Source organism: Bos grunniens, chromosome 13 (genome assembly GCF_055505025.1).
Source record: "Bos grunniens cultivar Pamir isolate PY7600 chromosome 13, Bosgru_T2T1.0, whole genome shotgun sequence".
NCBI lineage: Eukaryota > Metazoa > Chordata > Mammalia > Artiodactyla > Bovidae > Bos > Bos grunniens.
The window spans coordinates 73,573,988-73,601,673 of NC_141177.1; the positions used below are offsets into that span (position 1 = coordinate 73,573,988).

General features: G+C 44.3%; 1 protein-coding gene across 9 annotated transcripts in view; it reads right to left on the reverse strand.

The window, feature by feature from the left end:
* The window catches only part of LOC147361245 (ninein-like protein), a 96,650-nt gene that overhangs the window by 48,262 nt on the left and 20,702 nt on the right, over positions 1-27,686 (reverse strand). For 5 of the 9 annotated variants that reach the window (XR_015139958.1, XM_086334978.1, XM_086334977.1 and 2 more), the window contains exon 2: positions 2,427-2,523. Coding sequence is in view for 7 of the 9 variants with exons in the window: in XM_086334978.1 (XP_086191104.1) it covers positions 2,427-2,523 (97 nt within the window). In the remaining 2 variants the exon portion in view is untranslated. Of the gene's footprint in view, positions 1-2,426; positions 2,524-10,387; positions 10,802-27,686 lie in introns of all 9 variants that reach the window. The other 4 variants (XR_015139959.1, XM_086334982.1, XM_086334981.1 and 1 more) reach the window with 1 other exon arrangement.

The following is a 27,686-nucleotide window of genomic DNA, read 5'->3' on the forward strand; positions in this document are numbered from 1 at the left end:
AAGGGCCTAGATCTCATAGATAGAGTGCCTGATGAACTATGGATGGAGGTTTGTGACACTGTACAGGAGACAGGGATCAAGACCATCCTCATGGAAAAGAAATGCAAAAAAGCAAAATGGCTGTCTGGGGAGGCCTTAAAAATACCTGTGGAAAGAAGAGAAGTGAAAAGTAAAGGAGAAAAGAAAGATATAAGCATCTGAATGCAGACTTCCAAAGAATAGCAAGAAGAGATAAGAAAGCCTTCCTCAGTGATCAATGCAAAGAAATAGAGGAAAACAACAGAATGGGAAAGACTAGAGATCTCTTCAAGAAAATTAGAGATAGCAAGGGAACATTTCATGCAAAGATGGGCTCGATAAAGGACAGAAATGGTATGGACTAAAAGAAGCAGACGATATTAAGAAGAGGTGGCAAGAATACACAGAAGAACTGTACAAAAAAGATCTTCAAGACCAAGATAATCACGATGGTATGATCACTCACATAGAGCCAGACATCCTAGAATGTGAAGTCACGTGGGCCCTAGAAAGCCAAAGCTAGTGGAGGTGATGGAATTCCAGTGGAGCTATTCCAAATCCTGAAAGATGATGCTGTGCAAGTGCTGCATTCAATATGCCAGCAAATTTGGAAAACTCAGCAGTGGCCACAGGACTGGAAAAGGTCAGTTTTCATTCCAATCCCAAACAAAGGCAATGCCAAACAATGCTCAAACTACTGCACAATTGCACTCATCTCACACGCTAGTAAAGTAATGCTCAAAATTCTCCAAGCCAGGCTTCAGCAATACGTGAACTGTGAACTTCCAGATGTTCAAGCTGGTTTTAGAAAAGGCAGAGGAACCAGAGATCAAATTGCCAACATCTGCTGGATCATGGAAAAAGCAAGAGAGTTCCAGAAAAACATCTATTTCTGCTTTATTGACTATGCCAAAGCCTTTGACTGTGTGGATCACAATAAACTGTGGAAAATTCTCAAAGAGATGGGACTACCAGACCACCTGACCTGCCTCTTGAGAAACCTACATGCAGGTCAGGAAGCAACAGTTAGAACCGGACATGGAAAAATAGACTGGTTCCAAATAGGAAAAGGAGTTCATCAAGGCTGTATACTGTCACCCTGCTTATTTAACTTCTATGCAGAGTACATCATGAGAAAGGCTGGGCTGGAAGAAGCACAAGCTGGAATCAAGATTGCCGGGAGAAATATCAATAACCTCAGATATGCAGATGACACCACCCTTATGGCAGAAAGTGAAGAGGAACTAAAAAGCCTCTTGACGAAAGTGAAAGTGGAGAGTGAAAAAGTTGGCTTAAAGCTCAACATCCAGAAAACGAAGATCATGGCATCTGGTCCCATCACTTCATGAGAAATAGATGGGGAAACAGTGGAAACAGTGTCAGACTTTATTTTTGGGGGCTCTAAAATCTCTCCAGATGGTGACTGCAGCCATGAAACTAAAAGACGCTTACTCCTTGGAAGGAAAGTTATGACCAACCTAGATAGCATATTAAAAAGCAGAGACATTACTTTGCCAACAAAGGTCCGTCTAGTCAAGGCTATGGTTTTTCCAGTAGTCATGTATGGATGTGAGTTGGACTGTAAAGAAGGCTGAGTGCCGAAGAATTCATGCTTTTGAACTGTGGTGTTGGAGAAGACTCTTGAGAGTCCCTTGGACTGCAAGGAGACCCAACCAGTGCATTCTGAAGGAGATCAGCCCTGGGATTTCTTTGGAAGGAATGATGCTAAAGCTGAAACTCCACTACTTTGGCTGGGAGGGATTGGGGACAGGAGGAGAAGGGGATGACAGAGGATGAGATGGCTGGATGGCATCACTGACTTGATGGACGTGAGTCTGAGTGAACTCCGGGAGTTGGTGATGGACGGGGAGGCTGGGTGTGCTGCGATTCATGGGGTCACAAAGAGTTGGACATGACTGAACGACTGAACTGAATTGAACTGAACTGAACTGAACTGAAGGAGGCCATGGGCACCTCCAATCTTTAGCCAGTGGGTCAGAAGCACAAGGTGACAAGCTGGGCTTGAGATTGTTGTCTGAAGGCAGTGCGGTCTTAGCCTGTGGGGTCTGCAGCTGTGTCCAGAGAGATGGTGTCAGAATGGAGTTGAACTGCAGTACACCTAGCTGGTGTTGCAAAATGGCCTGATGCAGGGGAAACTACAGAGATCTAGTGACCAGAAGTGCCAGGGTATGCAGAGGATTTTGTGCAGTGCAGAAGAAAACACAAGACTTTCCCCTTATAGAACCACTGAACAAATAAGGAAGCCAAATAAGAAAACACCCAGGTGCTGGTCCCAGTCCATGCAGCTGGGGAACATAGACCTGCTGCGTTGTTCAGGTACAACTTCATACTCCAGAAGTCACAGAATCACGGAAAAAGATGTAAAGAAGACCAGAAAGGCCTCTTACCTGACTCCAAAGACCCACTGTCTTCATCTGAGGAGGCAAGACCAGCCTGGGATGACAACACAGCTATGAAACCGTCCTTAAATTCCTCGAAGTTAACCTGTGAATTTGAGAAAAGTGGTCAACACTGCTTTCTACAAGCCACATACGTAACACACTGGGCTTTGAGGTTTTCTCAGATGGAAGATCTTATATTGCCTTCAGCACTGAGGACATTTATTTTTTCAAATATTTCAGTTCAGTTCAGTTCATTCACTCAGTTGTGTCCGACTCTTTGTGACCCCATGAATCGCAGCACGCCAGGCCTCCCTGTCCGTCACCAACTCCCGGAGTTCACTCAAACTCATGTCCATCAAGTCAGTGATGCCATCCAGCCATCTCATCCTCTGTTGTCCCCTTCTCCTCCTGCCCCCAATCGCTCTCAGCATCAGAGTCTTTTCCAATGAGTCAACTCTATGCATGAGGTGGCCAAAGTACTGGAGTTTCAGCTTCAGCATCATTCCTTCCAAAGAACACCCAGGACCGATCTCCTTTAGAATGGACTGGTTAGATATCCTTGCAAATATTTACTTAAGGTTTTAAAAAACTGAAGATATAGTAAGGCAATTAAAAGTGAATCATATATAGCTTTTATTATGTTGAGGTATGTTCCTTCTATTCCTGCTTTCTGGAGAGTTTTTATTATAAATGGATATTGAATTTTGTCAAAGGCTTTCTCTGTATCTATTGAGATAAGCATATGGCTTTTATTTTTCAATTTGTTAATGTGGTGTATTACATTGATTGATTTGCGGATATTGAAGAATCCTTGCATCCCTGGGATAAAGCCCACTTGGTCGTGGTGTATGATCTTTTTAATGTGTTGTTGGATTCTGATTGCTAGAATTTTGTTAAGGATTTTTGCATCTCTGTTCATCAGTGATATTGGCCTGTAGTTTTCTTTTTTTGTGGCATCTTTGTCAGGTTTTGGTATTAGGGTGATGCTGACCTCATAGAATGCGTTTGGAAGTTTACCCTCCTCTGCAATTTTCTGGAAGAGTTTGAGTAGGATAGGTGTTAGCTCTTCTCTAAATTTTTGGTAGAATTCAGCCGTGAAGCCGTCTAGTCCTGGGCTTTTGTTTGCTGGAAGATTTCTGATTACAGTTTCAATTTCCGTGCTTGTGATGGGTCTGTTAAGATTTTCTATTTCTTCCTGGTTCAGTTTTGGAAAGTTGTACTTTTCTAAGAATTTGTCCATTTCTTCTAAGTTGTTCATTTTATTGGAAAATAATTGCTGATAGTAGTCTCTTATGATCCTTTGTATTTCTGTGCTGTCTGTCGTGATCTCTCCATTTTCATTTCTAATTTTATTGATTTGATTTTTCACCCTTTGTTTCTTGATGAGTTTGGCTAATGGTTTGTCAATTTTATTTATCCTTTCAAAGAACCAGCTTTTGGCTTTGTTGATTTTTGCTATGGGCTCTTTTGTTTCTTTTGCATTTATTTCTGCCCTAATTTTTAAGACTTCTTTCCTTCTGCTAGCCCTGGGGTTCTTCATTTCTTCCTTTTCTAGTTGCTTTAGGTGTAGAGTTAGGTTATTTATTTGACTTTTTTCTTGTTTCTTGAGATATGCCTGTATTGCTATGAACTTTCCTCTTAGCACTGCTTTTACAGTGTCCCACAGGTTTGGGGTTGTTGTGTTTTCATTTTCATTCATTTCTATGCATATTTTGATTTCTTTTTTGATTTCTTCTGTGATTTGTCGGTTATTCAGCAGCGTGTTGTTCAGCCTCCATATGTTGAAATTTTTAATAGTTTTCCTCCTATAATTGAGATCTAATCTTACTGCATTGTGGTCAGAAAAGATGCTTGGAGTGATTTCAATTTTTTTGAATTTACCAAGGCTAGATTTATGGCCCAGGATGTGATCTATCCTGGAGAAGGTTCCGTGTGCTCTTGAGAAAAAGATGAAATTCATTGTTTTGGGGTGAAATGTCCTATAGATATCAATTAGGTCTAACTGGTCTATTGTATCATTTAAAGTTTGTGTTTCCTTGTTAATTTTCTGTTTAGTTGATCTATCCATAGGTGTGATTAATACCCATAGGGGTATTAAAGTCTCCCACTAGAACACTTTCTAACACCATACACAGAAATAAACTCAAAATGGATTAAAGATCTAAATGTAAGACCAGAAACTATAAAACTCCTAGAGGACAACAGAGGCAAAACACTCTCCGACATAAATCACAGCAAGATCCTCTATGACCCACCTCCCAGAATATTGGAAATAAAAGCAAAAATAAACAAATTGGACCTAATTAAAATTAAAAGCTTCTGCACAACAAAGGAAACTATAAGCAAGGTGAAAAGACAGCCTTCAGAATGGGAGAAAATAATAGCAAATGAAGCAACTGACAAACAACTAATCTCAAAAATATATAACTCCCGCAGCTCAATTCCAGAAAAATAAAAGACCCAATCAACAAATGGGCCAAAAAGCTAAAGAGGCAATTCTCCAGAGAAGACATACAGATGGCTAGCAAACACATGAAAAGATGCTCAACATCACTCATTATTAGAGAAATGCAAATCAAAACCACAATGAGGTACCATTTCACGCCAGTCAGAATGGCTGCGATCCAAAAGCCTACAAGCAATAAATGCTGGAGAGGGTGTGGAGAAAAGGGAACCCTCTTACGCTGTTGGTGGGAATGCAAACTAGTACAGCCACTATGGAGAACAGTGTGCAGATTCCTTAAAGAACTGGAAATAGAACTGCCTTATGACCCAGCAATCCCACTGCTGGGCATACACACCGAGGAAACCAGAATTGAAAGAGACACGTGTACCCCAATGTTCATCGTAGCACTGTTTATAATAGCCAGGACATGGAAGCAACCTAGATGTCCATCAGCAGATGAATGGATAAGAAAGCTGTGGTACATATACACAATGGAGTATTACTCAGCCATTAAAAAGAATATATTTGAATCAGTTCTAATGAGGTAGATGAAACTGGAGCCTGTTATACAGAGTGAAGTAAGCCAGAAAGAAAAACACCAATACAGTATACTAATGCATATATATGGAATTTAGAAAGATGGTAACAATAACCCTGTATATGAGACAGCAAAAGAGACACAGATGTATAGAACAGTCTTTTGGACTCTGTGGGAGAGGGAGAGGGTGGGATGATTTGGGAGAAATACATTGAAACATGTATATCATATAAGAAACAAATCGCCAGTCCAGGTTCGATGCAGGATACAGGATGCTTGGGGCTGGTGCATTGGGATGACCCAGAGGGATGGTAGGGGGAGGGAGGTGGGAGGGGGGTTCAGGATGGGGAACACGTGTATACCCGTGGCGGATTTATGTTGATGTGTGGCAAAACCAATACAATATTGTAAAGTAATTAGCCTCCAATTAAAATAAATAAATTTAAATTTTAAAAAAAGAGTCATAAGCCCTTCACCAAAAAACACTATTAACAACTCCATAAAAGGAAGTTAGATAACATAATTAGAAAAAAGGTGCAGAAAAGACGTGTCTGATGACCACAAACATTAACACACAAAGAAATATCCATGCCTTCATTACCCACCACGAAAGAGAACATGCCAGCATGTAGGCTAGTCCTCCACCAAGGTTCCTTTCCTGATTAAATCCCCCGCCCCTACACTGGGGGCAAAAAAAAGCTCTGAACAGTCACATATATGTCCCAAGAGTTTCTCTGGAGTATACGCACCTAAGAATGGGATTGCTGAGTCACAGAATATACATTCATATCCTCTCGGTAAATTGAATCTTTTGTCACTATACAATGCCGACCCTCTTCAGTTCAGTAATGCTTTTTACCCTAGAGACTAGCTTTCTTATGGAGCTTGAAGCTTTCATATTAACCAGTTTTACCCTCTTCAGGGACAACACAAAGCCTGTCTGATACTTTTGTGCCTTTGTTATCATTTATTTTAACTCCTTACAAGATATTTTTGTTTTATATAGTCAGTGTTCATTTAGAATTATTCAAATATTTGCCACCTTGTTTTTCATTTCTTCCTTCATTTCCAACCTTCTGCCTGGGATAGTTCTCCATCTATTTGAAATAGATCTTTGAGACTTGTGTGTTTTCTTAAGTATGCTGGTGCTAAGCTCTTTTAGTGTGATTGTCTGAAATGTTTTAATTTCACTTTGATTCTTTTTTCAGCAAAAACATAATTTATTAAAAGAATATTGGAAATGATCCAGATGTGCCTAAAGAAAATGGGTAAATAAACTGTGATTCAGTCAGACAATGAAAGACGACAACAGGGGGAAAATAAAACACTGACAGAGACAACATATTGACACTGACCGACACTATCTGAATATAGATTGCAGACATGATACTGAATGAAAGAACCAGAGGATGCACTGAGCATGTGCTGTATACATCCACCTGTATATAGTTCAGAAACAGGCAAACAAATCTATGCTCTTCTCATCAAGATGGCCAGAGGGACTACAGGGGCACCTGAGGAGGGATGCAGGATGCTGGGGGCCCAGGTATGCTTGGAACGGATGTTCACTGAGCTGCACACTTCCCAACTCTTTTCTCTACCTGTGCTTCACCTGAAGTCACACAGAAAGAAATCAACACAAGAGATACTTGTAGGTCAAAATGCTAGAAAAGCAGGCCTGGGGCTGTAGGTCCAAGCATGCTCCCCACACCTGGCACAGAACTCGAATGAGCACATTTCTATTGCTGCCTCTGAGCACTAAACGCAGCTGTTGGCTGTGGAACGTCTCTACCTGGGTTACACACGTATCAGACTTGAAGGTGGACTGCTCATATGTGTGTTTATCTTCTGGATCCCCAACTAGCTAACACATTGTAAATACTCAACAAATGTCTATCAGATGTGTTGGTCTCTATATCCTTTCAAAACTGAGCAGAATTCACCTTCTCAAGGAGACATTCTTTCACCCTTCTACTTTTTAAAAAAAAAAAGTTCTATTGATTTACTTTTGGCTGTGCTGGGTCTTCTTGCTGCACGCAGGCTTTCTCCATTTGTGGCGAGTGGGGGCTACTCTTCCCTGTGCTGTATGGACTTACCATTCTAGTAGCCCTCACTGGAAGGTGGGCGTGAATTTGCTAAACTGCTAATATGACAAAGTCTGAAGCCTCTTCTCTCTTTTTTAGGATGATGCATCAATTTCATCAGGTGGATCTATTAATGTATTGTTGTTCAGTCACAAGTCATGTCCAAATTTTTGCGACCCCATGGACTGCAACACACCAGGCTTCCCTTGTCCCTCACCATCTCTCAGAGTTTGCCCGAGTTCATGTCATGTCGGTGATGCCATCCAACCATCTCATTCTTTGTTGTCCCCTTCTCCTCCCCACCCTTAATCTTTCCCAGCATCCGAGTCTTTTCCAATGAGTTGGCTCTTCCCATCGGTAGCCAGAGTACTGGAGCTTCAGCTTCAGCATCAGTCCTTCCAATGAATATTCCAGGTTGATTTCCTTTAGGATTGACTGGTTTGATCTCCTTTTGATTCAAAAATCTTCTCCAGCACCACAATTCAAAAGCATCAATTCTTTGGCACTCAGCCTTCTTTATGATTCAACTCTCACATCCATACATGACTGCTGGAAAAACCACTGGATCAATACTAGAAAGAACATTCTTGCATAGCTTTCATCTCACAGAGATATTATATTGCTTTCATTTTACACTCCTACCTTCTAGATGTTGCCTAGCACATAATAAGTGCTCAAAAATACTTGTTGAGGGACTTCCCTGGTAGTCCAGTGACTAAGACTCCAAGCTCCCAATGCAGGGGACCCAGCTCCACCGCTGGTCAGGGAACTAGATCTCACATGCCGCAGCTAAGAGTTTGAATGCCCCACCTAAAGATCCCACATGTCACAGGGAAGACTGGTGCAGCGAAATAAATAAATAAATATTTTAAAAAAACACCTTGTTGACTACATGGGAGTGGAATGAAACGGCCATTTTGTCTGATCCAATCTCAGATTTCTATTGCATCTTTGATAATACTTATCAGCTTTCTTCTGAGCCATCAAACAGGAGGGGATTTGGGAATTCTCTGGTGGTTCAGTGGTTAGGACTCTGCACTCTCACAGCCAAGAGCCCAGGTTCAACCCCTCGTTGGGGAACTAAGATCCCACAAGCTGTGTAGCGTTAACAACAACAACAAAAAAGAAAGCAGGAGGGAATCTGATGGCTGAGTGTGCTGCTGTTTTATCTGATACCATTTGACTGTGTTTCTGTGTCCTCTCCCATCACAGCTCACAAAAGGAGGAAGGGCCAGGATAAAAAACATCAAGGAAACCAGATAACCTGTTTATGCTGTTTTACCCAGTGGTGATTTTCACAAATGTGCCTTTTGCTCACCTAGCCCTTGAATGCAATTCCAGGTGATATCAAGAGGGGCTAGGACATGAGCGATCAAAATCACACCTGATTTTTTTCCTGGCCACACCACGAATGGCATGTGGCATCTTAGTTCACCAGCCAGGGATGGAACAAGTCCCCCCTGCAGTGGAAGCACGGAGTCTTAACCGCCGGACCATGAGGGAAGTTCCCACACCTGAGCCTTAAGTCCATAAAGAAAAAGCAGTAGAGGGGAAGGTGACCGAGCAGGGTAAGGCGGGCGTGTGAGGCAGAGTCCTCCTCGCCGCAGGAGCAGCTCTGCTGACAGCACTGACCACCCGGGCTCTGGGGGAGTAACAGGAGTCAGATTCGCCTAGAAGCTCCCCCGGGGCCAGCAGAGAGGGGTTTTAGGTTGTTCTTCAAGAACCAACTCAGGCTGGAATTTTTTTTCTCATTCAAAATGAGACCAGTTTTACTAAGTTCTGTGGGGGGAAAAATACTCTTCCTTCAAAGGTAAGATGAAGTGCCTGTAATTATAGGCACTGCTTTTTTATTTCTGTTTTTTTTTTTTTTTCAGTCTGTGGGATCTCAATTTCCAAACCAGGGATTGAACCCGGGCCCAGATTCCTAACTACTGGACCACTAGGGAATTCCCAGGCTCTGGTTTTAAAATGAACACGCGTACCTCCCTGGTGGCCTCGTGGTTAAGAATCCGCCTGCCAACGGAATGGACATGGGGTTCGATCCCTGGTCTAGGTAGATCCCTCATGCTGTGGGGCAACTAAGCCCAAGCACCACAACTACTGAGCCTGTACTCTCAAGCCGAGGCTCTGCAACAGAAGCCACTGCAATGAGGAACGAAGAACAGCCCCTACTTGCTGCAACTGGAGAAAGCCTACACGCAGCAACAACAGAGGGCAGCAAAAAAAAAAAAAAAATTCATTATTACAAGCATAAAATGAATATGTTACATCTGGACACATTTAAGAAACAGAACACCAAGAAGCTTCTCAGTGTTCCCCTCAGGAAAGCAAGGCGTGCTCCAGGCTTCAGATGACCTTTCTAGGCGACCTTGAACTTCCTAGAGAAAAGAACTCCACGCACACTTTCTTCCTATCTGGGACAGATACACTCAGAGGGCACCTCTGAAGGCAGGAAGCCTTCGTTCCTGCAACAGCAACGCGCGATGTTTTGTCCAGCTGCTGGACAAATTTCACACTGGGCAATTTTATGAGACAATCTGCCTTCGAGGTACTTCGAAGCTGCCTCTGAATGACCCAGCACGTGAGCTGTACACAGACCACTGTGCTTTGTGAACCATCCATAACAACCTTCCACTCCCCGGACAAATCAGCCGTTAAACATCTTTCTGGAAAAATGGAACAAAAACAAATCTCTGGAAGTTACTACGCTTAAAAAAGGGCAATCTTAAGAAACCCCTTTCTACAACACAAGAGTTCCATAAAAGGAAAAATAGCATCCCATTTCCTCCTAACTTTCCTTTGATGAGTATCTCTAGTCAACTGGTGTTTCTCAGACGCCCATAGCTGTCACCACGGGCTCTCCATACTTTTCTCTGTGAGAATGAAGTCCAGTACCCACCCTGGCAAACTGGTTGTTTCCGAGAAGTGTGTGCAGGAGGACAGGCAGCTGTTTTTCCAGATGGAGCTTCAGGCAGAGCTGGGTCAGCTCCTCCCGGTCCAAGAAGCCTGTCCCCGTGGTGTCACAGCTGCTGTAGACGTCCCTAAGTTGCGAAACGTAGTGGTTCTCTTCCTCTTTGTCCATCCCATCGCAGGCCACGTGCGGGACAGGAAGATGCCGCGCCGTTGGACTGGCCCTCGCCTCCCTCCACTGTCCTGGGGCGCCAGGCAGTGTGGTCCAGGGCAGGGTAAGAGCTGGGGTGTGGGCACCAGGGTCTGCTCAGGGTGCGCAAGGCTGGAGGAGGTCAGTGAGGCTAGAGACGTGTTTGCAGGGAATCCATCCTCTACTGGCTTGAAAAACCAGAATTACTTTGTTCTGTTAAAAAAAAAAAAAAAAGTACCTAATACAGAATAATCAGGAAAAAAACAGGTAAGTATAAAGAGGACCAAAGTCATCCAAAATTTCATCACCTAAAAAAATATCATTATTACTATTTTGGCAAATATTCACTCTGTGTTTTTCTCTATGCACTTACACACAGGACCTACTGGGTGCCTGGCACTCCTGCCCTAGGATTCCAGTCTTGGGGAGAACTCAGGTGTGGGGCTGGAGGTCAGAGGGCACCGAAAGCCCTCTCAAGAGAAGTGATGAGCCAGCCCTATCCTGAGGGGGCTCGCTGGACCGTAGCCCCCTCCCAATTCCACTCACGGGCTGATTCAGGGGCGAGGGCCCCCCCCCTTGGCCCACTGTCACCCCGGTCATGCCAGCTTTGCACATCACAGTTGAGTCCTGGCCATTCAGAAACACTTCTTTTCCTCTCCTTTCCCTCATCCCTAGGAAACTGAGACCCTGACCCAACAGAGCAGGTGCTTTGTCTTCGGCCATCCAGGCATACGCCATTGGTGATTCAGACCAGCATCCTACAGGTCAGGCACAAAAGACCCTTCAGGCGCCCTTTGCTAGGACACTTCCTAACCTCCATCCAAGATAAGGGCTAGACTGGCTGGCGTCCCGGACCTGCTCCCCGGCCGCTGGGGAGGGGACCCGTGATGGGGGACATCCCTTCGTCCCTCCACGCCCCTGCGGCGTGCTGCGCCCCTCGAGGGACCAAGCATGGGCGATCGACTGTCCTCGCCACAGGCCGAGAGGGTCAGCTGGGTCCCTGGTGATGCCTCCCCACTTCCTCGCTTTGTGGGTTGCCGCTGCCCCAACTCCTTGTGCTGGCTTTAGGCTTCCCAGGTGATGCTAGCGGTAAAGAACCTGCCTGCCAATGCAGGAGATGTAATTATGAGATGTGTGCTGGATCCCTGGGTTGGGAAGATCCCCTGGAGAAGGAAATGGCTACCCACTCCAGCATTCTTGCCTGGAGAATCCTCATGGACAGAGGAGCCTGGCATGCTATCCGTCCAAGGGGTCGCAAAGAGTTAGACACAACTGAAGTGACTTAAGCACAGCACAATACTGCTTTCAAAACGCTGGGAAAACTATTGCGAGAAAGGAGTCACTGCTTCGGGTCACAGGAGCCATCCTTCCACCCCAGGATGGGGGTCTTTTTTCAGCCAAGATTCAACATGGCAAACCTCAGCGCTGAGATGGGGCAGGAAGGTTTGGAAAAACTGAAAGGGTGCCTCCACCTGGGATATATGCCAGGGCTCATCAACCACGCTGATGTCCCTGGCCTCCCCAAGACTCGAGAGTCCTAGAAAAGGGCAGGACAAGTCACTCCAGTGACTCTAAACACCTCGGAACTATGACATCTTTTCTACTGTGCTCATCACACCACAAAGGACAGCAGAATCACCATCCTGTACACGGGTCCCCAGGTTCCCAGTTGCTCAAATCCTGTTTCCAGAAATGTTTCCCCTCCCTCCCTCCTGATGGGGAAAAGGGATCAACCCAAACACAGAACAAGAAGGTGAGAAGAAGGGCTTTACCCTGTCCCTCCCAGCAGGGAGCCAGGAGTATATTACTCCGACTCTGTTCAGACTCCCCAGCCTGTGAATGGGGTCAAAGAACGCTGTCCCCTAGAATCCCCACGCAGGACCCTGGAAGGGAGACAAAGGGGACCCTCAGGCGGGGTCCGGTGCCCTGCACTGTCCCACCCTTGGCACCCAGGCCTACTCACCTGTGAAGTGCAGGCCTCACAGCCAAGTGATCCTTATAAATAATAGAACGTCCAAGGCCCTCTTCAGTTTCTCTCTTCACCCAAGCTAAATTATTTAATCCTTTCTAGATTCTACAAATACATAAAGGTCCGTGCATGGAAATCACTAGAAAGACCAGCCACATTCAACGTTCCAGATAAAGAGGAGCCATTGGCTTATTCCGGTTTGATTATTTTGAAGTTGGAATCTGTAGATTCTCAGTAATTTGAATGCTATAAAACTTTATTTAAAATTGGAGCATAAACTTTGCTACCAGGTGAGGCAAAAACCCTGTTTTCATCCTGGGGAGAAAAACCTGCCCTCAAACAAACTGAACACTGGTTAAGAAACAGTGGTTGACCAGCACTCTGCAGGACCACGCAGCCCTCTGGAGGCCATGAGGGAAGGTGTAGGTTTGCATTTAACTGGAGCACAGCGATGAAGGAATTTAATCCGTGGCCCTGGAAATCTGCTGGGTATCAAGACAGGGAGAAGGACTATGGCCTCTCACAAGCAGCTGGGTGTGCTGTGTGGAACCAGAGCATTGCAACCCAGAACAACTCCAAACAAGGTCCTCCAAAAAATCCTGTAAAAGTGTGCCAACCCAGAACAAGCAGCACCAAGGTCGCATTCTAGATGGCATGTTCTGTATCTGGAGAGATGTTACAACTCTGATTAAATATTGAAGCCCAGCCTTGGGTTCCAGAAAAGCAGGTCTGGGCACCATGTCAAATAGCCTTGGGATTGGTAATCAAACTTCACACTTCAGCAGTTCTGAGCTTTAAGGATTAATCTCTGCATTAGCTGTTTTCATGGCTTTTTTTCTTATTTTTCAAAACATATACTATTCACTTACTTTGCCAAGGTCAGCCCCATCTCAGCGATAAAGCTTGAGAGGCCATCACTTTTATCAAAGGGATTTTCCAATCCCAACAATATAAAAAAAGCTGATGCATCATTTAATTGGCGATTAACATAGTCTTTGCTCTTCCTACAAAGTAGTTATTTAGACTGGGCAAAAACTTCGCACTTCCAAAAGATTTTTTTTTTTAAATTTATTTGGCTGCACCAGGTATTAGTTGTGGCACGTGGGAATTTTTAGTTGCAGCATTTGGGATCTGGTTCCCTGACCAGGGATCTAACTCAGGCACCCTGGACTTGGGAGCAGAGAGTCTTAGCCACTGGACCACCAGGGAAGTCTCCCTAAAGATTTTTATAATCACATGTACTTATATTCATGCTGGGATTATAGCCATACTCCCAGTGGTTATAAAACATCTACATAATTAGTTGATATATATCTTGCCTGGAAAATCCCATGGACGGAGGAGCCTGGTAGGCTGCAATCCATGGGGCTGCTAAGAGTTGGACACGACTGAGCGACTTCACTTTCACTTTTCACTTTCATGCACTGGAGAAGGAAATGGCAACCCACTCCAGTGTTCTTGCCTGGAGAATCCCAGGGACGGGGCAGCCTGGTGGGCTGCCGTCTATGGAGTCACACAGAGTCGGACACAACTGAGGTGACTTAGCAGGAGCAGCAGCATACATGAGGTTATCCACATAAGGTTCTACATATAAAAATGAGCTTCTCTATGTTTATCACTATATGTATGCAAATACAGAAAACCTTACTCTCAGTATCAATATCAGCTTCTACCTTAAATTCAACTAGCAAATTCTACCATAAAGAAAGCAATAGTTTCTCTTCTTTACTAAAAGTAGCCAGTAGCAGTGTAGAAGAAATGACGGAACTGGAATACTACAATTTTGAATCCCTAGTGTCAGAGCTGATAGGCTACAGATCATCAATGTGTGAGTAAAAACAGCTGGTGCGGGGGGAACTCCCCTGGTGGCCCAGGGGTGAAGACTCCTAATGCAGGGGGCACATGCCACACTGCAAAGCCAAAAAAATTTTTAAATGAGAAACGGGGGAATGGTGATGTCATGCAAAGTGGCAGGGGAGGAAACTCCACCAGAGCAAAACTGAGCCGTAAAGAGGGACTGGAAGGAACTATTTGAAACTCTAGAACCAGATCAGACACAGCAAGGTGGTGAAAACAGGCTGTTGATCTCTGTAAGAGAGCGGTGAGCAGGAGCCAGTCACTACCCTCGACGCCGTGGGGACCAGAGCCATGAGGACAGCAGCCCAGAGTCCTTTGGCTGGAACAAGAGCGGGCAATCTGGACCATGTCACCCAAAATCTGGAATTGTGTGTTTTGTTGGTGACTGAGGACGTGGAGCAGATTCTGGCCTTGGGGTCAGCTTCCTTGGGCTGCAGTAGCTTCCCTCAGAGCATCTCTGTTATTGCTGTTTAGTCCCTCAGTCATATCTGACTCTTTGTGACCCCATGGACTGTAGTCTGCCAGGCTCTTCTGCACATGGGATTTTACCCGCAAGAATACTAGAGTGGGTTGCCATTTCCCTCTCCAGGGGATCTTCCTGACTCAGGGAGCCTGCATCTCCTGCATTGGCAGGCGGGTTCTTTATCACAGAGCCACAGGGGAAGCCCTCAGAGCATCTAGGAGAAGGCTAAGACGAGCAGGAAGACTGCAGGGGAGGCGTTTGTCAGGTCACTGACTGGCTGCAGACATCGCAGAATGGAAACGTCAGTCACCACGCACAACAAAGAACACACTTTGCAAAAATAGCTTCGAAAAGTCACAAAGACAACTGCAGTCCTCGACTAATAAAAATCATTAATGTCTGAGGTGTGGGAGAATCAGAACGTCCAGATTTCAACAAAACTTACAGAGCGCACAAAGACACACACATACTGGAGTCTTTCTTACAGTAGAATTTTTTTATTTAAGGCAGTGTGGTCCATTTAATTTAATTTTGTCTGCACTTCACAGCTTGTGAGATCTTAGGTCCCTGACCAGGGATAGAACCTGATCCCTCTGCAATGGAAGCACAGAGTCCTAACTGCTAGACTGTCAGGGAATTCCCTATACTAGAATTTCTAAATTTCACTTTCTGCACTTCTACCCAAATATTAAACAGCAGTTGCATGGTATAAGCAGTGATAAATTTTCCTTCTGAAGGAACCACAGTGAGTGCAATGGAAGGGCATTTGCTAAAACAGACTTCTGATTCTAAAGACCCCCAAAATAATTTGGGGTTTATCCAGTTTAATCATTGCTGCCCAATCTCCCTCAACATGATGACTTTTTTCAAGGTTTAAAAAAAAATTATTTTAATTGCAGGATTTACAATATTGTGGTGGGTTTTGCCATACATAGACATGAATCAGCCATGGGTGCATATGTGTCCTCCCATCCTGAACCCCAATCCCACCTCCCTCCCCACCCCATCCCTCTAGGTTGTCCCAGAGCACTGGCTTTGAGTGCCCTGCTTCATGCAGCAAACTTGATCTGGTCATCTATTTTACATATGGTAATGCACATGTGTCAATGCTATTCTCTCAAATCATCCCACCCTCACCTTTCCCCACATAGTTCAAAAGTCTGTTGTTTAATCTGTGTCTCTTTTGCTGCCTTGCATATAGGATCATCATTACCGTCTTTCTAAATTCCATATATGTGCATTAGTATACTGTATTGCTGTTTCTCTGACTTACTTCACTCTGTATAATAGGCTCCAGTTTCATCTGCCTCATTAGAACTGACTCTAATGTGCTCCTTCTTATAGCTAAGTAATATTCCATTGTGCATATGTACCACAACTTCCTCGTCCATTCATCTGCTGATGGTCATGTAGGTTGCTTCTGTGTCCGAGCTATTGTAAACAGTGCTGCGATGAACACTGGGGCACGTGTGTCTGTTTCAGTTCTGGTTTCCTCAGTGTGTATCCCCAGCAGTGGGATTGCTGGGTCATATGGCAGTTCAGTACCGTGAATTTTTAAAGAAATCTGTCACCTAGCTGCATTTGTTATAGTAGATGGCCATTATACCAACGTAGTACGTAACAGCTCGTTATCTCAATGAGTATAAACTTGAATTTTCAACACCGAGCAGGCCTGGCAGTCACGGTCCACCCTTGCTGTCTTCCTCACGTGGACTCTTATTGGCTGCTTTATGAGTGATTTCTGTAACCTTGTTATTCAGTCCAGATTTCCCAAGGATAATCTACTTTGCCTGTGACCCTCAATCTGAGAATAATGTTACAGAATATCAGAGTCAGAAAAGGGTGGTCCCAAAGGGTGCCATTCAATCACCCATTTCACACATGAGGACCTGGTATCATACACTTAAGTACAGAGGTAGATTTCCTCAGTCAGCTGAAGAACGTGGATGGAGCGGACAAGCGCGAAGGCAAGCTGGGAAGGGGACATCTCCTGCCGCTCCAAGTGTGTGGTGCTTCCTTAGCCTTGAGGTGAGACCCTCTATCAAGGAAACCCCTGCCGATGCTTATAACTGTATACACTGTATACAGCTCAGTGACCAAGGAGCAGCCCCATGGACTCCCCACTGTCTTCTTCTCCTGTCTTAGACTTTGATGGTTTTCAAGATGTACCAATCAGGTAAACCCAGGCAGCTGGAGCTGCTCATGCTGACCATTCACAGCTCCATCCTCTGTCTCAATGGCATCAAGTTAGTAGGTTAAAATCTGCTCTGGGAGGACTAATTTACACCACAGTCATTGGAAAATGCTTCAAAGTAGGACTTTGGGGGACAGTGGGAAAGCTTTGGAAGTATACCACATCACTGGCTAAAATGTAAAGACTGATCAATATCAAGTTTTGATAGAGACGTGGAACAACTGGAATGCTCAGAACTTGTTAGTAGGGGTATAACTGGCACAACAGCTCTAAAAACCTACTCAGTTTTATGTATGTGTTCAAAGCTAAACACATATCCACCCTACAACATGGCAATTCAACACCGAGGTTCCAACTCGATAGAAACCATAGATTTGTGCACCAAAAGACACACTTTCTTAAGCAACATTATTCATTGTACCCTAAACCAGAAGCAATCCAAACATCCATCAACAGTAAAAATATAAGTGGAGACTTCCCTGGTAGTCCAGTGGTTAGGACTCTGTGCGTCCACTGCAGGGGCCGTGGGTTCAATCCCTGGTGGAGAAACTGCACCATGTGGCCAAAAACAAACAAAAGTAAAAATAAGTAATTTGAGGCATATTCTGGGAAACTGTAAAGCCATGGAAAGGAATGAGCTACATAACAACCCCGATCTTATAAACATGATGGAAGAAGCAGATATTGCAAGATTCCACTTGCATTAAGTTCAAAAGAAGAAAAAATTAACCTGCAGTGTTAGAAGTTAAGATAGCGAGACTTCCTTGGTAGTCCAGTGGTTAAGAATCCGACTGACGATGCAGGGGACATGCGTTCGGTTCCTCATCTAGGAAGATTCCACATGTCACAGGGCAACTGAGCCCATGCTTCACAACTACTGAGCCCGCGTGCCCTAGAGCCCATAATCCTCAACAAGAAAAGGCACCACAGTGCGAAGCCTGGGCACTGAAACTAGAGAGCAGAGCCCCCCCTCACCACAACTAGAGAAAGCCCACTAGCAGCAATGAAAACTCAGCACTGACCAAAAAAAAAGGAAGAAAGAAAATGCTATCCAAAAAATTGATTAGCCATATTAAAAAGAAAAAAAAAAGAATACCCATCTCATTCTTTTCAGCAAATTCCAGAAGAATCAGAAATTTTAACCAAAAGAAAAAAAAAAAAAGTAATCTATGAAACATCTAGAATGAAATACAGCTTCTTCATCATCCTTAAAAGAGTGGGAAGTGTGGGGAGTTTGCTTAAAAGTCAAAATTTCTATGAACAAAATAATAAAGTCAGAAGATAAATGCCAAACAACAACAACAACAACAAAACAACAAGGTACTATTCATTGGGTGACTTAAAACAACAGAAATGTATTTTCTCACAGTCCTGGAGGCTAGAAGTCCAGGATCAAGCTGCTGGCAGAGCTGGTTTCTTCTGGGATGTCTGTCCTTCCTGCTGTGTCCTCATGTGGGCGTCCCTGTGTGTATGTGTCTGGATCCTAATCTCCTTTTCTTACAAGGACACAGTCACACCAGACCAGGGCCACCTGCTGGGCTGCACCTGGAGGCCAACAGGCCCTGTAGCTCAGCTGTGGGACCAAAGAAAGACCGCAGATACAATGACGGAGACATCTACAGTGTATCGGACAGAGGCCCTTTCAAGTCCGAAGCACAAGGTCCTCAGGAGTTCTGCTGCCACTCTTGGGATGACCCAGCTAGTAGGCCTGGTCACAAAGCAGCTGTGAGGCCTCAGTTAAAGTGCTTCAGCTCTTGGAGCCTGGGCTTCCTGAGACATCAGACAAGGAGGCCAAACCTCACGGCCCAAGGCACCTTCATCCTCTGACATCCTGGTTCTCTCAGGTCCATCACCACATCTTTGGGCTCCATTCATCACTGAGCAGGAGTCCAGGGAATGAGGTCTCAGGGACACAGGCCTCAGGGGCCACACTTCTTACACCTAGAACCCTGGAACCAGTCTCACCACAGACACTGTCTCCTGGCTCCCTCTGGCCTTTACACAGAGTCTGGGTCAACATCTGCTCAGTCTCCCGTTCTCTCTTCCCTTCTTTTTCTGGACTGGAGAGAAGGCAACATGAATTGTTCTTTGACATCCACGCAAACGTTGGCAGAAGTGCATTATGCACCATTAGCAGCAAACCAATTATATAACCAGAGGTACAGTGCACAGTGCACGGCGGCCAAACAGACCTGTCTTAAACATCAAAAGGGAAACGCCCTGACACTTCAGAGCTCCAGAGTTGCCTGTTCAACTACATTTGTGTCATTCTTTCCAACCAACGTCACAGTGTCCTCAACGCACTGAAATGTTTTTAAAAATGTGCCTACGTGGAAAATGTTGAAAGCCAGGTCAGTCTCAGGACACAAATGACAGTATTTATAAGACTCTAGCCCAGCTCACTGTACACATGGCCATCCACAAACACGTAGCCAAAGATGAAAATGATGTGGATCAGAAATGGAATCAAAGCTGACAGAACAGTGAAAAAGAACATATATTAATAAACAATCCAATGTAATGTAACAGAGGGCCCTGGTCTCTCTTTTCCAAACACTTTGGATCATATCACATTTACTCAAAAGAGCCTAAAAAAAAGAAAGAAAGAAGAGGGACTGCCCAACAGACACAGAAAAGTGAATGCACAAAGCCACTGCCCTTAAGCCTTTTCTTTTCTCCCTTTCCCACTCAAGTAAAAAATCTACCAGAAGAATATGTAATATGTAAAATGTAATGTGTGATCCTCTGGGTTTGTAAGGCCGACTGCTCCTTTACCCTATTAATCAAACACTGAAGTGGATTCCAGAGATTTTATTCCAGCTGGGTTGGCACAACTCAAGAGAGACACCATCTGCTCACGATCTTCTGTGGGAATCAGGAGGCCTCCATGCCCAGCCACGGCCTTTGGGGTGGAGCTTACTCAGCCAGGCCTGGAAATGCTCCCTTAGAAGACTGGAACAGGCCTCCTGGAAAGATCTACACCCAGGAGAGATGAACAGGGGACGAGCAGGTCCTGGGATAAGGAAGGAGACACAGAGGAATTCAACCAGTCCTCTGGTCGATCCTCACAGCTTCGGCGGCAGGTTTGGGAAGCGCCGCCCCCCCCCGCCCCGGTGCACTGTTAACCTGGGGACCCAGCAAATGAGCAACTTCACCTCTGAAAAGAGCCCCCTGAAACAGGGCAGCCCCACACTGACTCATCTCCCCACTTCTGCATGGAAGGATGAGGGCCTCGGGGACCTGACGTGCCTTCCTGCTGTCGGATGTTATCTCCCATCCTTGATTCATGTTAGAATCTCTTTTTTTTTAATTATTGTTATTTTTTAATTATTCATTTGGCTGTGCTGGGTCTTAGTTGAGGCACGTGGGATCTTCAGTCTTCACTGCAGCACTCAGGATCTTTAGTTGCGGCATGTGGGATCAAGTTCCCTGACCAGGGATCGAACCTGGGCCGCCTGTATTGGAAGCTCAGAGTCTTAGCCACTAGACCACCTGGGAAGTCCCTATGCTAGAAACTGGCCTCAGAAGTACTTTGGGAAAAGAAGCGCGTGATATAAGGCATAGGCTGGAGGAATGGCATTTTAAAGGGAGCCGTGCGCTGATGGGCCACGGGGGTCCTGACTTCTCTGAGCATCTGTGTCCCTAACTGGTGGCCTGTGGGCAACAACAGGGAAGGTATTTTCTCATTGCCTTTACGATGAGAGACACTTTATATATAACTAATCAATAGCTGTGCTGGGGTTCCGATGCCGCGTGCAGGCTTTCTCTTTACGGCAATCGGGGGCTACTCTTCACTGCAGTGCAGGGCTTCTGTTGCAGAGCACAGGCTCTAGGTGCACGGGTTTCAGCAGTTACAGCTTGTGGGCTTAGTTGCCCCTCGGCATGTGGGATCCTCCCGGACTAGGAATCAAACTGGTTCCCCTGCAATGGCAGGCAGATTCTCATCCACTGTACCACCAGGGAAGTCCAGTTAGAGACAACTTTGAAAAAAAGAATCATCCCATGGCAAAGATGCTTCCCTCTGATTCAGTGGCGGTGCAAACTGGCCTGAAGTAAATCCAACTGGGTTCGCACGAAAACATGGGTCACGAGGAAAGCCAGGATGAGACCTCAATCTTTTAAAGAAAAACACAGGCTGTGCACCCCAGATTGTGTGTGCCTGGGTGGAGAAGGGCTGGATGTTTTATGCCGGAACTTAATGTTCTTTTCATTGGTGCCTGTTCTACTCTAAACATACCCACTAAGTTAATGTTATTTATTACAGCTTTTATTTCTATAGTTAATTCTTTTATAAGCTATTACAGCCTTGTGAATATTAATAGTTCAGCTTGCTGACAACATCCTAAGTCAAAACCACAGGTTGAGATGAATACAGATGTTGTTTGGTTCTCAAGAAGGCCAATTTGTTCCAGTTCACTCACACACCAGGTGGAGCAGCTAAAACTTGGATAGAAAAAAACAGTTTTGATAGCTTGCCAAGTTTGGGGCAACCACAGCAACTGAAAAATGAGTGAGGAATCCCCCCAAAAAAGAGAAGGAAAGACAGAAAGCCCCCAATTCTGCAAATGCTACCTAATTCACCAGACAACCCAACTATGCGTGTGTGGAGCAACCTCCAAGCAGCTAAGTCAAGAATAAGAGAACTGATGGACTTCCTCGGCGGTCCAGGGGTTAAGAGTCCTCCTTCCGACGCAGGGGACTTGGGTTTGATCCCCGGTTGGGGAACTAGATCCCACATGCCATGGGCAACTTAGCGTGCGTGCCACAGTGAAAGACCCTGCATGCCACAACTAAGACCAACACAGCCAAATAAATAAATACTTTTTAACGAAAAGAATAAAAGAACTGAAATGAGATTTGAGCTGCTGCCCAGAGGCAGAGTTTTCAGTATGAATCCAATAGCACTGCCTACTAAAACAACACAAATGAACACTCTTCAGAGGAATATAACAGAAACTTCCCTCTCCATGATACACCTTCACAATGTTCAGGACATAGTCCACAATCACTCACAAAAATGAAGAACCAGGACAGAGTAAGAGAAGTCAAAACCAGAGATTAACCTCAAAATGAGTGAGATGTTGGAATTAGCTGCCTTAGAATCCTTTGCCAGCTTAATTATACTCAAGGATGTGAAAGAAAAGATTCTCCTAATGAATGCACACATAGAAAACCTCAGCAGAGAAAGAGAAACAATAAAACAGCCAAATGGAAATTTGAGAACTAAAAAAACCTGTAATATCTGAAATTTTAAAATTCAAATAAAAGGCTTAATAGCAGAATGGATATGACAGAGGGAAAAAGTCAGAGAACTTGAAGACAGATGAATAGAAATCATCCAATCTTAAGAATAGAGAAAAGGAAATTATTTAAAGATTAGCCTCAGGGATTAAAAAGATAATTTTCAGAAGTCTAGCATACATCCTAGGAGGAGAAGAGAGGGAATTAGGCAGAAAAACAGACTGAAGAACAAACGGCAAAGATTATCCCAAATTTGGTGAAAAACAAAAATGTACAGATTCAAGAAACTTAGTAAACCCCATTTAGCATAAAAGTTAATAAAACTACACCCAGGCACATCAGAGCCAAACTGATGAAAAGCAACATAAGGAGAAAACCTTGAAAACATCCAGAGAAAAACAACACATCACATATAAGGACACAATAATTCAAAATGATTGTTGACTTCTCAGAAATAATGGGCTCCAGAGGACTGTGTAACTTCATCTTTAACATGCTTAAAAACAACAACAAAAAGAAAACTCTGTCCAACTAAAATTCTGTACACCAAAAATATCCTTCAAGTGATCTTGTCTTCTTTGCGGCATGTGAACTCTTAGCTGTGACATGTGAGATGTAGTTCCCTGACCAGGGATGGAACCCAGGCTCCCTGCATTGGGAGCACAGACCACCAGGGAAGTCCTCAAATGCATTTTCAATTAAAAAAACAAACTGAGAGAACTGCCAATAGCCTTGTGCTAAAAGAAATGCTTTAGTTGAAGAGAAATTATGCCAGATGGAAATTTATATTTTTAGAAAGGAATAAACAGAATCCAAAAAACCAAATATCTGATTAAAATGAGAGAAAAAAGCTGTAAACTTGGAAAAAATACAACTAAAGTTAAAAAAAAAATACCACTGTCTTGTCAAATTTGTAAGATATGTGGATGTAATCCATGTAACATCTATACTATCAAGGTGGGTGAGATGGGGGTACACATTTGCAGGATTTCTATATTACATGTGAAGTGGCAGAATATCAATTCCAAATAAATTATGAAAAGTTAAGTCCACAAAAACACCTGCACACAAATGTTTAGAGCAGCTCAATTCATAATTGCCAAAACTTGTTAATAACCAAAATACCCTCCAGTAAGTGAATAGAGAGACTTCTCTGGCAGTACAGTGGTTCAGATTCCATGCTCCAGATGCAAGGGACAAAGATGCAAGGGTTCAATCCCTGGCTGGGGAACCAAGATCCAGTATGACACACAGCATAGCCAAAAAAAAGATAAACTGGAGTACATCCATACAACAGAATATTATCCATCACTTTTAAAAAATGAGCTAGCAAACGTGAAAAGACTTGGATGAACTTTAAATGCACATTCAGTTCAGTTCAGTTCAGTCGCTCAGTCGTGTCTGATTCTTTGCGACCCCATGAGTCGCAGCACGCCAGGCCTCCCTGTCCAACACCAACTCCCGGAGTTCACCCAGACTCACGTCCAGCGAGTCAGTGATACCATCCAGCCATCTCATCCTCTGTCGTCCCCTTCTCCTCCTGCCCCCAATCCCTCCCAGCATCAGAGTCTTTTCCAATGAGTCAACTCTTCGCATGAGGTGGCCAAAGTACTGGAGCTTCAGCTTCAGCATCATTCCTTCCAAAGAAATCCCAGGGCTGATCTCCTTCAGAATGGACTGGTTGGATCTCCTTGCAGTCCAACGGACTCTCAAGAGTCTTCTCCAACACCACAGTTTAAAGGCATCAATTCTTCGGCGCTCAGCCTTCTTCACAGTCCAACTCTCACATCCGTACATGACCACAGGAAAAACCATAGCCTTGGCTAAACGGACCTTTGTTGGCAAAGTAATGTGTCTGCTTTTGAATATAAGACAATTTAAAAAGGCCACATAGTATATAATTCCAAATATATGATATTCTGGAAAAAGTAACACTGTTGAGACAGTGAAAAAGATCAGTGGTTGCTGGGGGTGGGGACAAGGCATGGATGAACAGACAGAGCACAGGGGATTTAAGGAACTGAAACGTCTCTGCACGATACTGTAAAGGTGCAAACATGTTATTACACATTTCCAAAACCCATAAGGTGTAAAACAGGGAGTGAGCCCTAGTGTAAACTCTGGACTCTGGGTGATCATGGTATCAATGTAGATTTGTCAACTACAACCACAGTGGTGAGGGATGGGGTGGGAGAAGTATTGGGTTGGCTAAAAAGTTTGTTTGGGTTTTTCCATAAGATATTACAGAATATTCAGATTTGTCAACTACAACCATAGTGGAAGCTATGGGGTGGGAGAAGTATTGGGTTGGCTAAAAAGTTTGTTTGGGTTTTTCCATAAGATATTACAGAAAAACATGAACGAACTTGTTGGCTAACCCAATATATGGGAACTCTCTGCACTGTCTATTCAATTTTGCTGCAAACCTAAAAGTGCTCTAAAAAAGAAAGTCTATTAATTTTTTTAAAGAAAACAGAAACAATGGTTGGATAAAATACTGAAACATGCTATAATACTTAGGACTCTTGAGAACATTATACCAAGCGAAAGAAGCCAGTCATAAAAACCACATATAGTATGATTTCATGTATATGAAATGTCTAGAAGAGGCAAATGTATAGAGACAGAAAATAAATTAGTGGTTGCCCTGGGCTGATGGGGGTGGGGTGTCTGAATGAAACGGAGAATGATTGCTAATGTGGGATTCTTTCGAGATGATGAAAATGTTCTGAAAGTTGTTGTGGCCATGGTTGCACAACCCTGTGAATATACTAAAAACCCCTGAATTACACATATTAAATGGGTGAATTGATGGTATGTGAATTGTATTTCAATAAACTGTCATTTTCTTAAGTAAAGCTGCAATTTTTTAAAAGTAACTGGTTAGAACCCATAGCATGCATACTTTAAACATTAGAATGCTGAAGAATACTGAAGAAGTCTCTCGACTTCTAGAGATAGAAGATAGACTTCTCATAGTGATAATTCAGCAGGAAGGCATGTCATAAATATCCACATGCCTAACAACAGAGCCTCAAAACAAACAAAACAAGAACTGAAGGAACCAAAGCTAGAAACAGATGGAAATTTTAAACACCAGTTTCTTAACAGGTAATAGAAGTAGATCCAAAGTAGGGGGGGCGAGGATATAAATAATGTACACAATACCATCAACCACCTTGTCGAAAATAAATATGTTGAGGATTGACACATGCACACTACTGATGTATAAAAGAGATAACTAATGAGAACGTATTGTATAGCTCAGGGAACTCTATCCAATGCTCTGTGGTGACTTAAGTAGGAAAAGAAATCTAAAAAAGAGGGGATATATGTATACATATAACTGATCCACTTTGCTGTACAGCAGAAACTAAAGTAAGATTGCAAAGCAACTCTACTCCAATAAAACTTAATTTTAAAATATGTTGAGTATAACAAGCAGTGGTTAAGTATTCATTTCATAATAATTTTTGTCTCCTTGGAACCTCTAAAAATCTTTCAGTGGTCTGAAATCTTTCTTTAAGATTTACTATTATCTTCTTTGCTCTTATTATTTATGTATTTACTCTGGGCTGCGCCAGGTCTCCGCGGCCGCACATGAGCCTTCTCTGGCTGCGGCAAATGGCGGCCGCTCTCTGGCTGCGGTGTGAGGGCTTCTCGTTGCGGGGGCTTCTCTGGCTGTGCAGCACTGGCTCTAGGATGCACGGGCTTCAGACGCTGCGGCCCGCAGGCTCTAGAGCACAGGCTCAGAGGCTGTGGTACATGGGCTTCATTGCCCTGCAGCATATGGAATATTCCTGGACCAGGGATGGAACCTGTACCATAGGCAGATTCTTAACCACTAGATGAACCATCAAGGCGGTCTTCTTAAAGGAGGTGACCAAAGTAATTTGCACACATGCCTTTTTCCTTCTTAACACCCTTTCCAAACACAAAGACTTATTCAAAACCATCCCATTTTCTCCAAGACACAATCCCTGTATTCTTTCCTCTTAGATGTTTTAATTCTCTACTCCCTGGAACCCAGGTGGTTTTGACAAGAAGCCCTGCTCCCCTGCAGAAATGTGCTGGGGGCCAATCACAAGCCATCAGCCAGAGATAGACAGCATCCAGGCGGGTGGGTTTGGAGTGCTGCAAAAAGCACAGCAAAGGAGATGGACCTGGTCTGCACCCCCGTGTCATCACACAGCAGTGGCACCTGGCAGGCACTTGTTCATTTCCTATCAGCAAGCAGCAAAGGCGAGGCACGAGCTGGAGCCTCCCGCTTTTCCCAGGAGGTGGTTTCACTGCCAACGCCTTGTGATGCTCTCCAGGGTCTTAGGTTCCATAGCACGGTTGCTTTTCAGCAGTTACCTGCCAGCTTCTGACTCATGAGACCTGTACAACCTCCTTCAACAGATTGTGCTTAGTCACTCAGTTGTGTCCGACTCTTTGCGACCCCATGGACTGTAGCCCGCCAGGCTCCTCTGTCCATGGGGATTCTCCAGGCAAGAATATTGGAGTGGGTTGCGACTGAAGGCAGATTCTTTACTGTGTGAGGCACCAGGGACTATCATATAATGACCCGCATAAGACCTGAAAGGACAGGCCTGTGTCGGGGCGTCAGCATATCAGACGGCCTTCCTTCACACAGAAGAGGCCACGTCAGGGGCCCGTGCTTCTCCATCCTAAAGCTCAAGGGTCCCAGAGCATGTCACTTCCCTCAAATCACTTGCAGGCAGTAACAGCACACTCTGTAGCTTTAGGACCAAGCTAGGATGGCAGTGCGCATGTGTGCTAAGTCACTTCAGTTGTGTCTGACTCTTTGTGACCCCAGGGATTGTAGCCTGCCAGGCTCCTCTGTCCATGGGATTCTCCAGACAAGAATACTGGAGTAGGTTGCCATTCCCTCCTCCAGAGGATCTTCCTGACCCAGGGATCGAAGCTGGGGCTCTTATGTTTCCTGCCTTGGCAAGCAGGTTCTTTACCACCAGCGCCACCTGGGAAGCCCAAGGATAGCAGGGGGATCATGAAAAGAGAGGAGATGCCCGGTGTGGTTATGTACACCATGGGAGGATGTCAGGGACAACTTCTTTTTAAAAAGGAAGAAAAGCAAGTTGCAAAACTGTGTTCTTTCATCCCAGAATTATTTACTGAGGGAATTCCCTGGCAGTCCAGTGGTTAGGACTCCATGCTTTCACTGCTGAGGGCCCGGGTTCAATCTCTGGTCAGGGAACTAAGATCCTACAAGCCGTGCAGCAAGGTAAAAAAAAAATTTACTGAGCATGCACCATTCTAGGCACTTAGGACACTGCAACTAACGGAACAGACAAACCTGGCAAATAAGCAAACCCTGTCTTAAACGGTGATAAGTAACATGAGAGAAACAGAG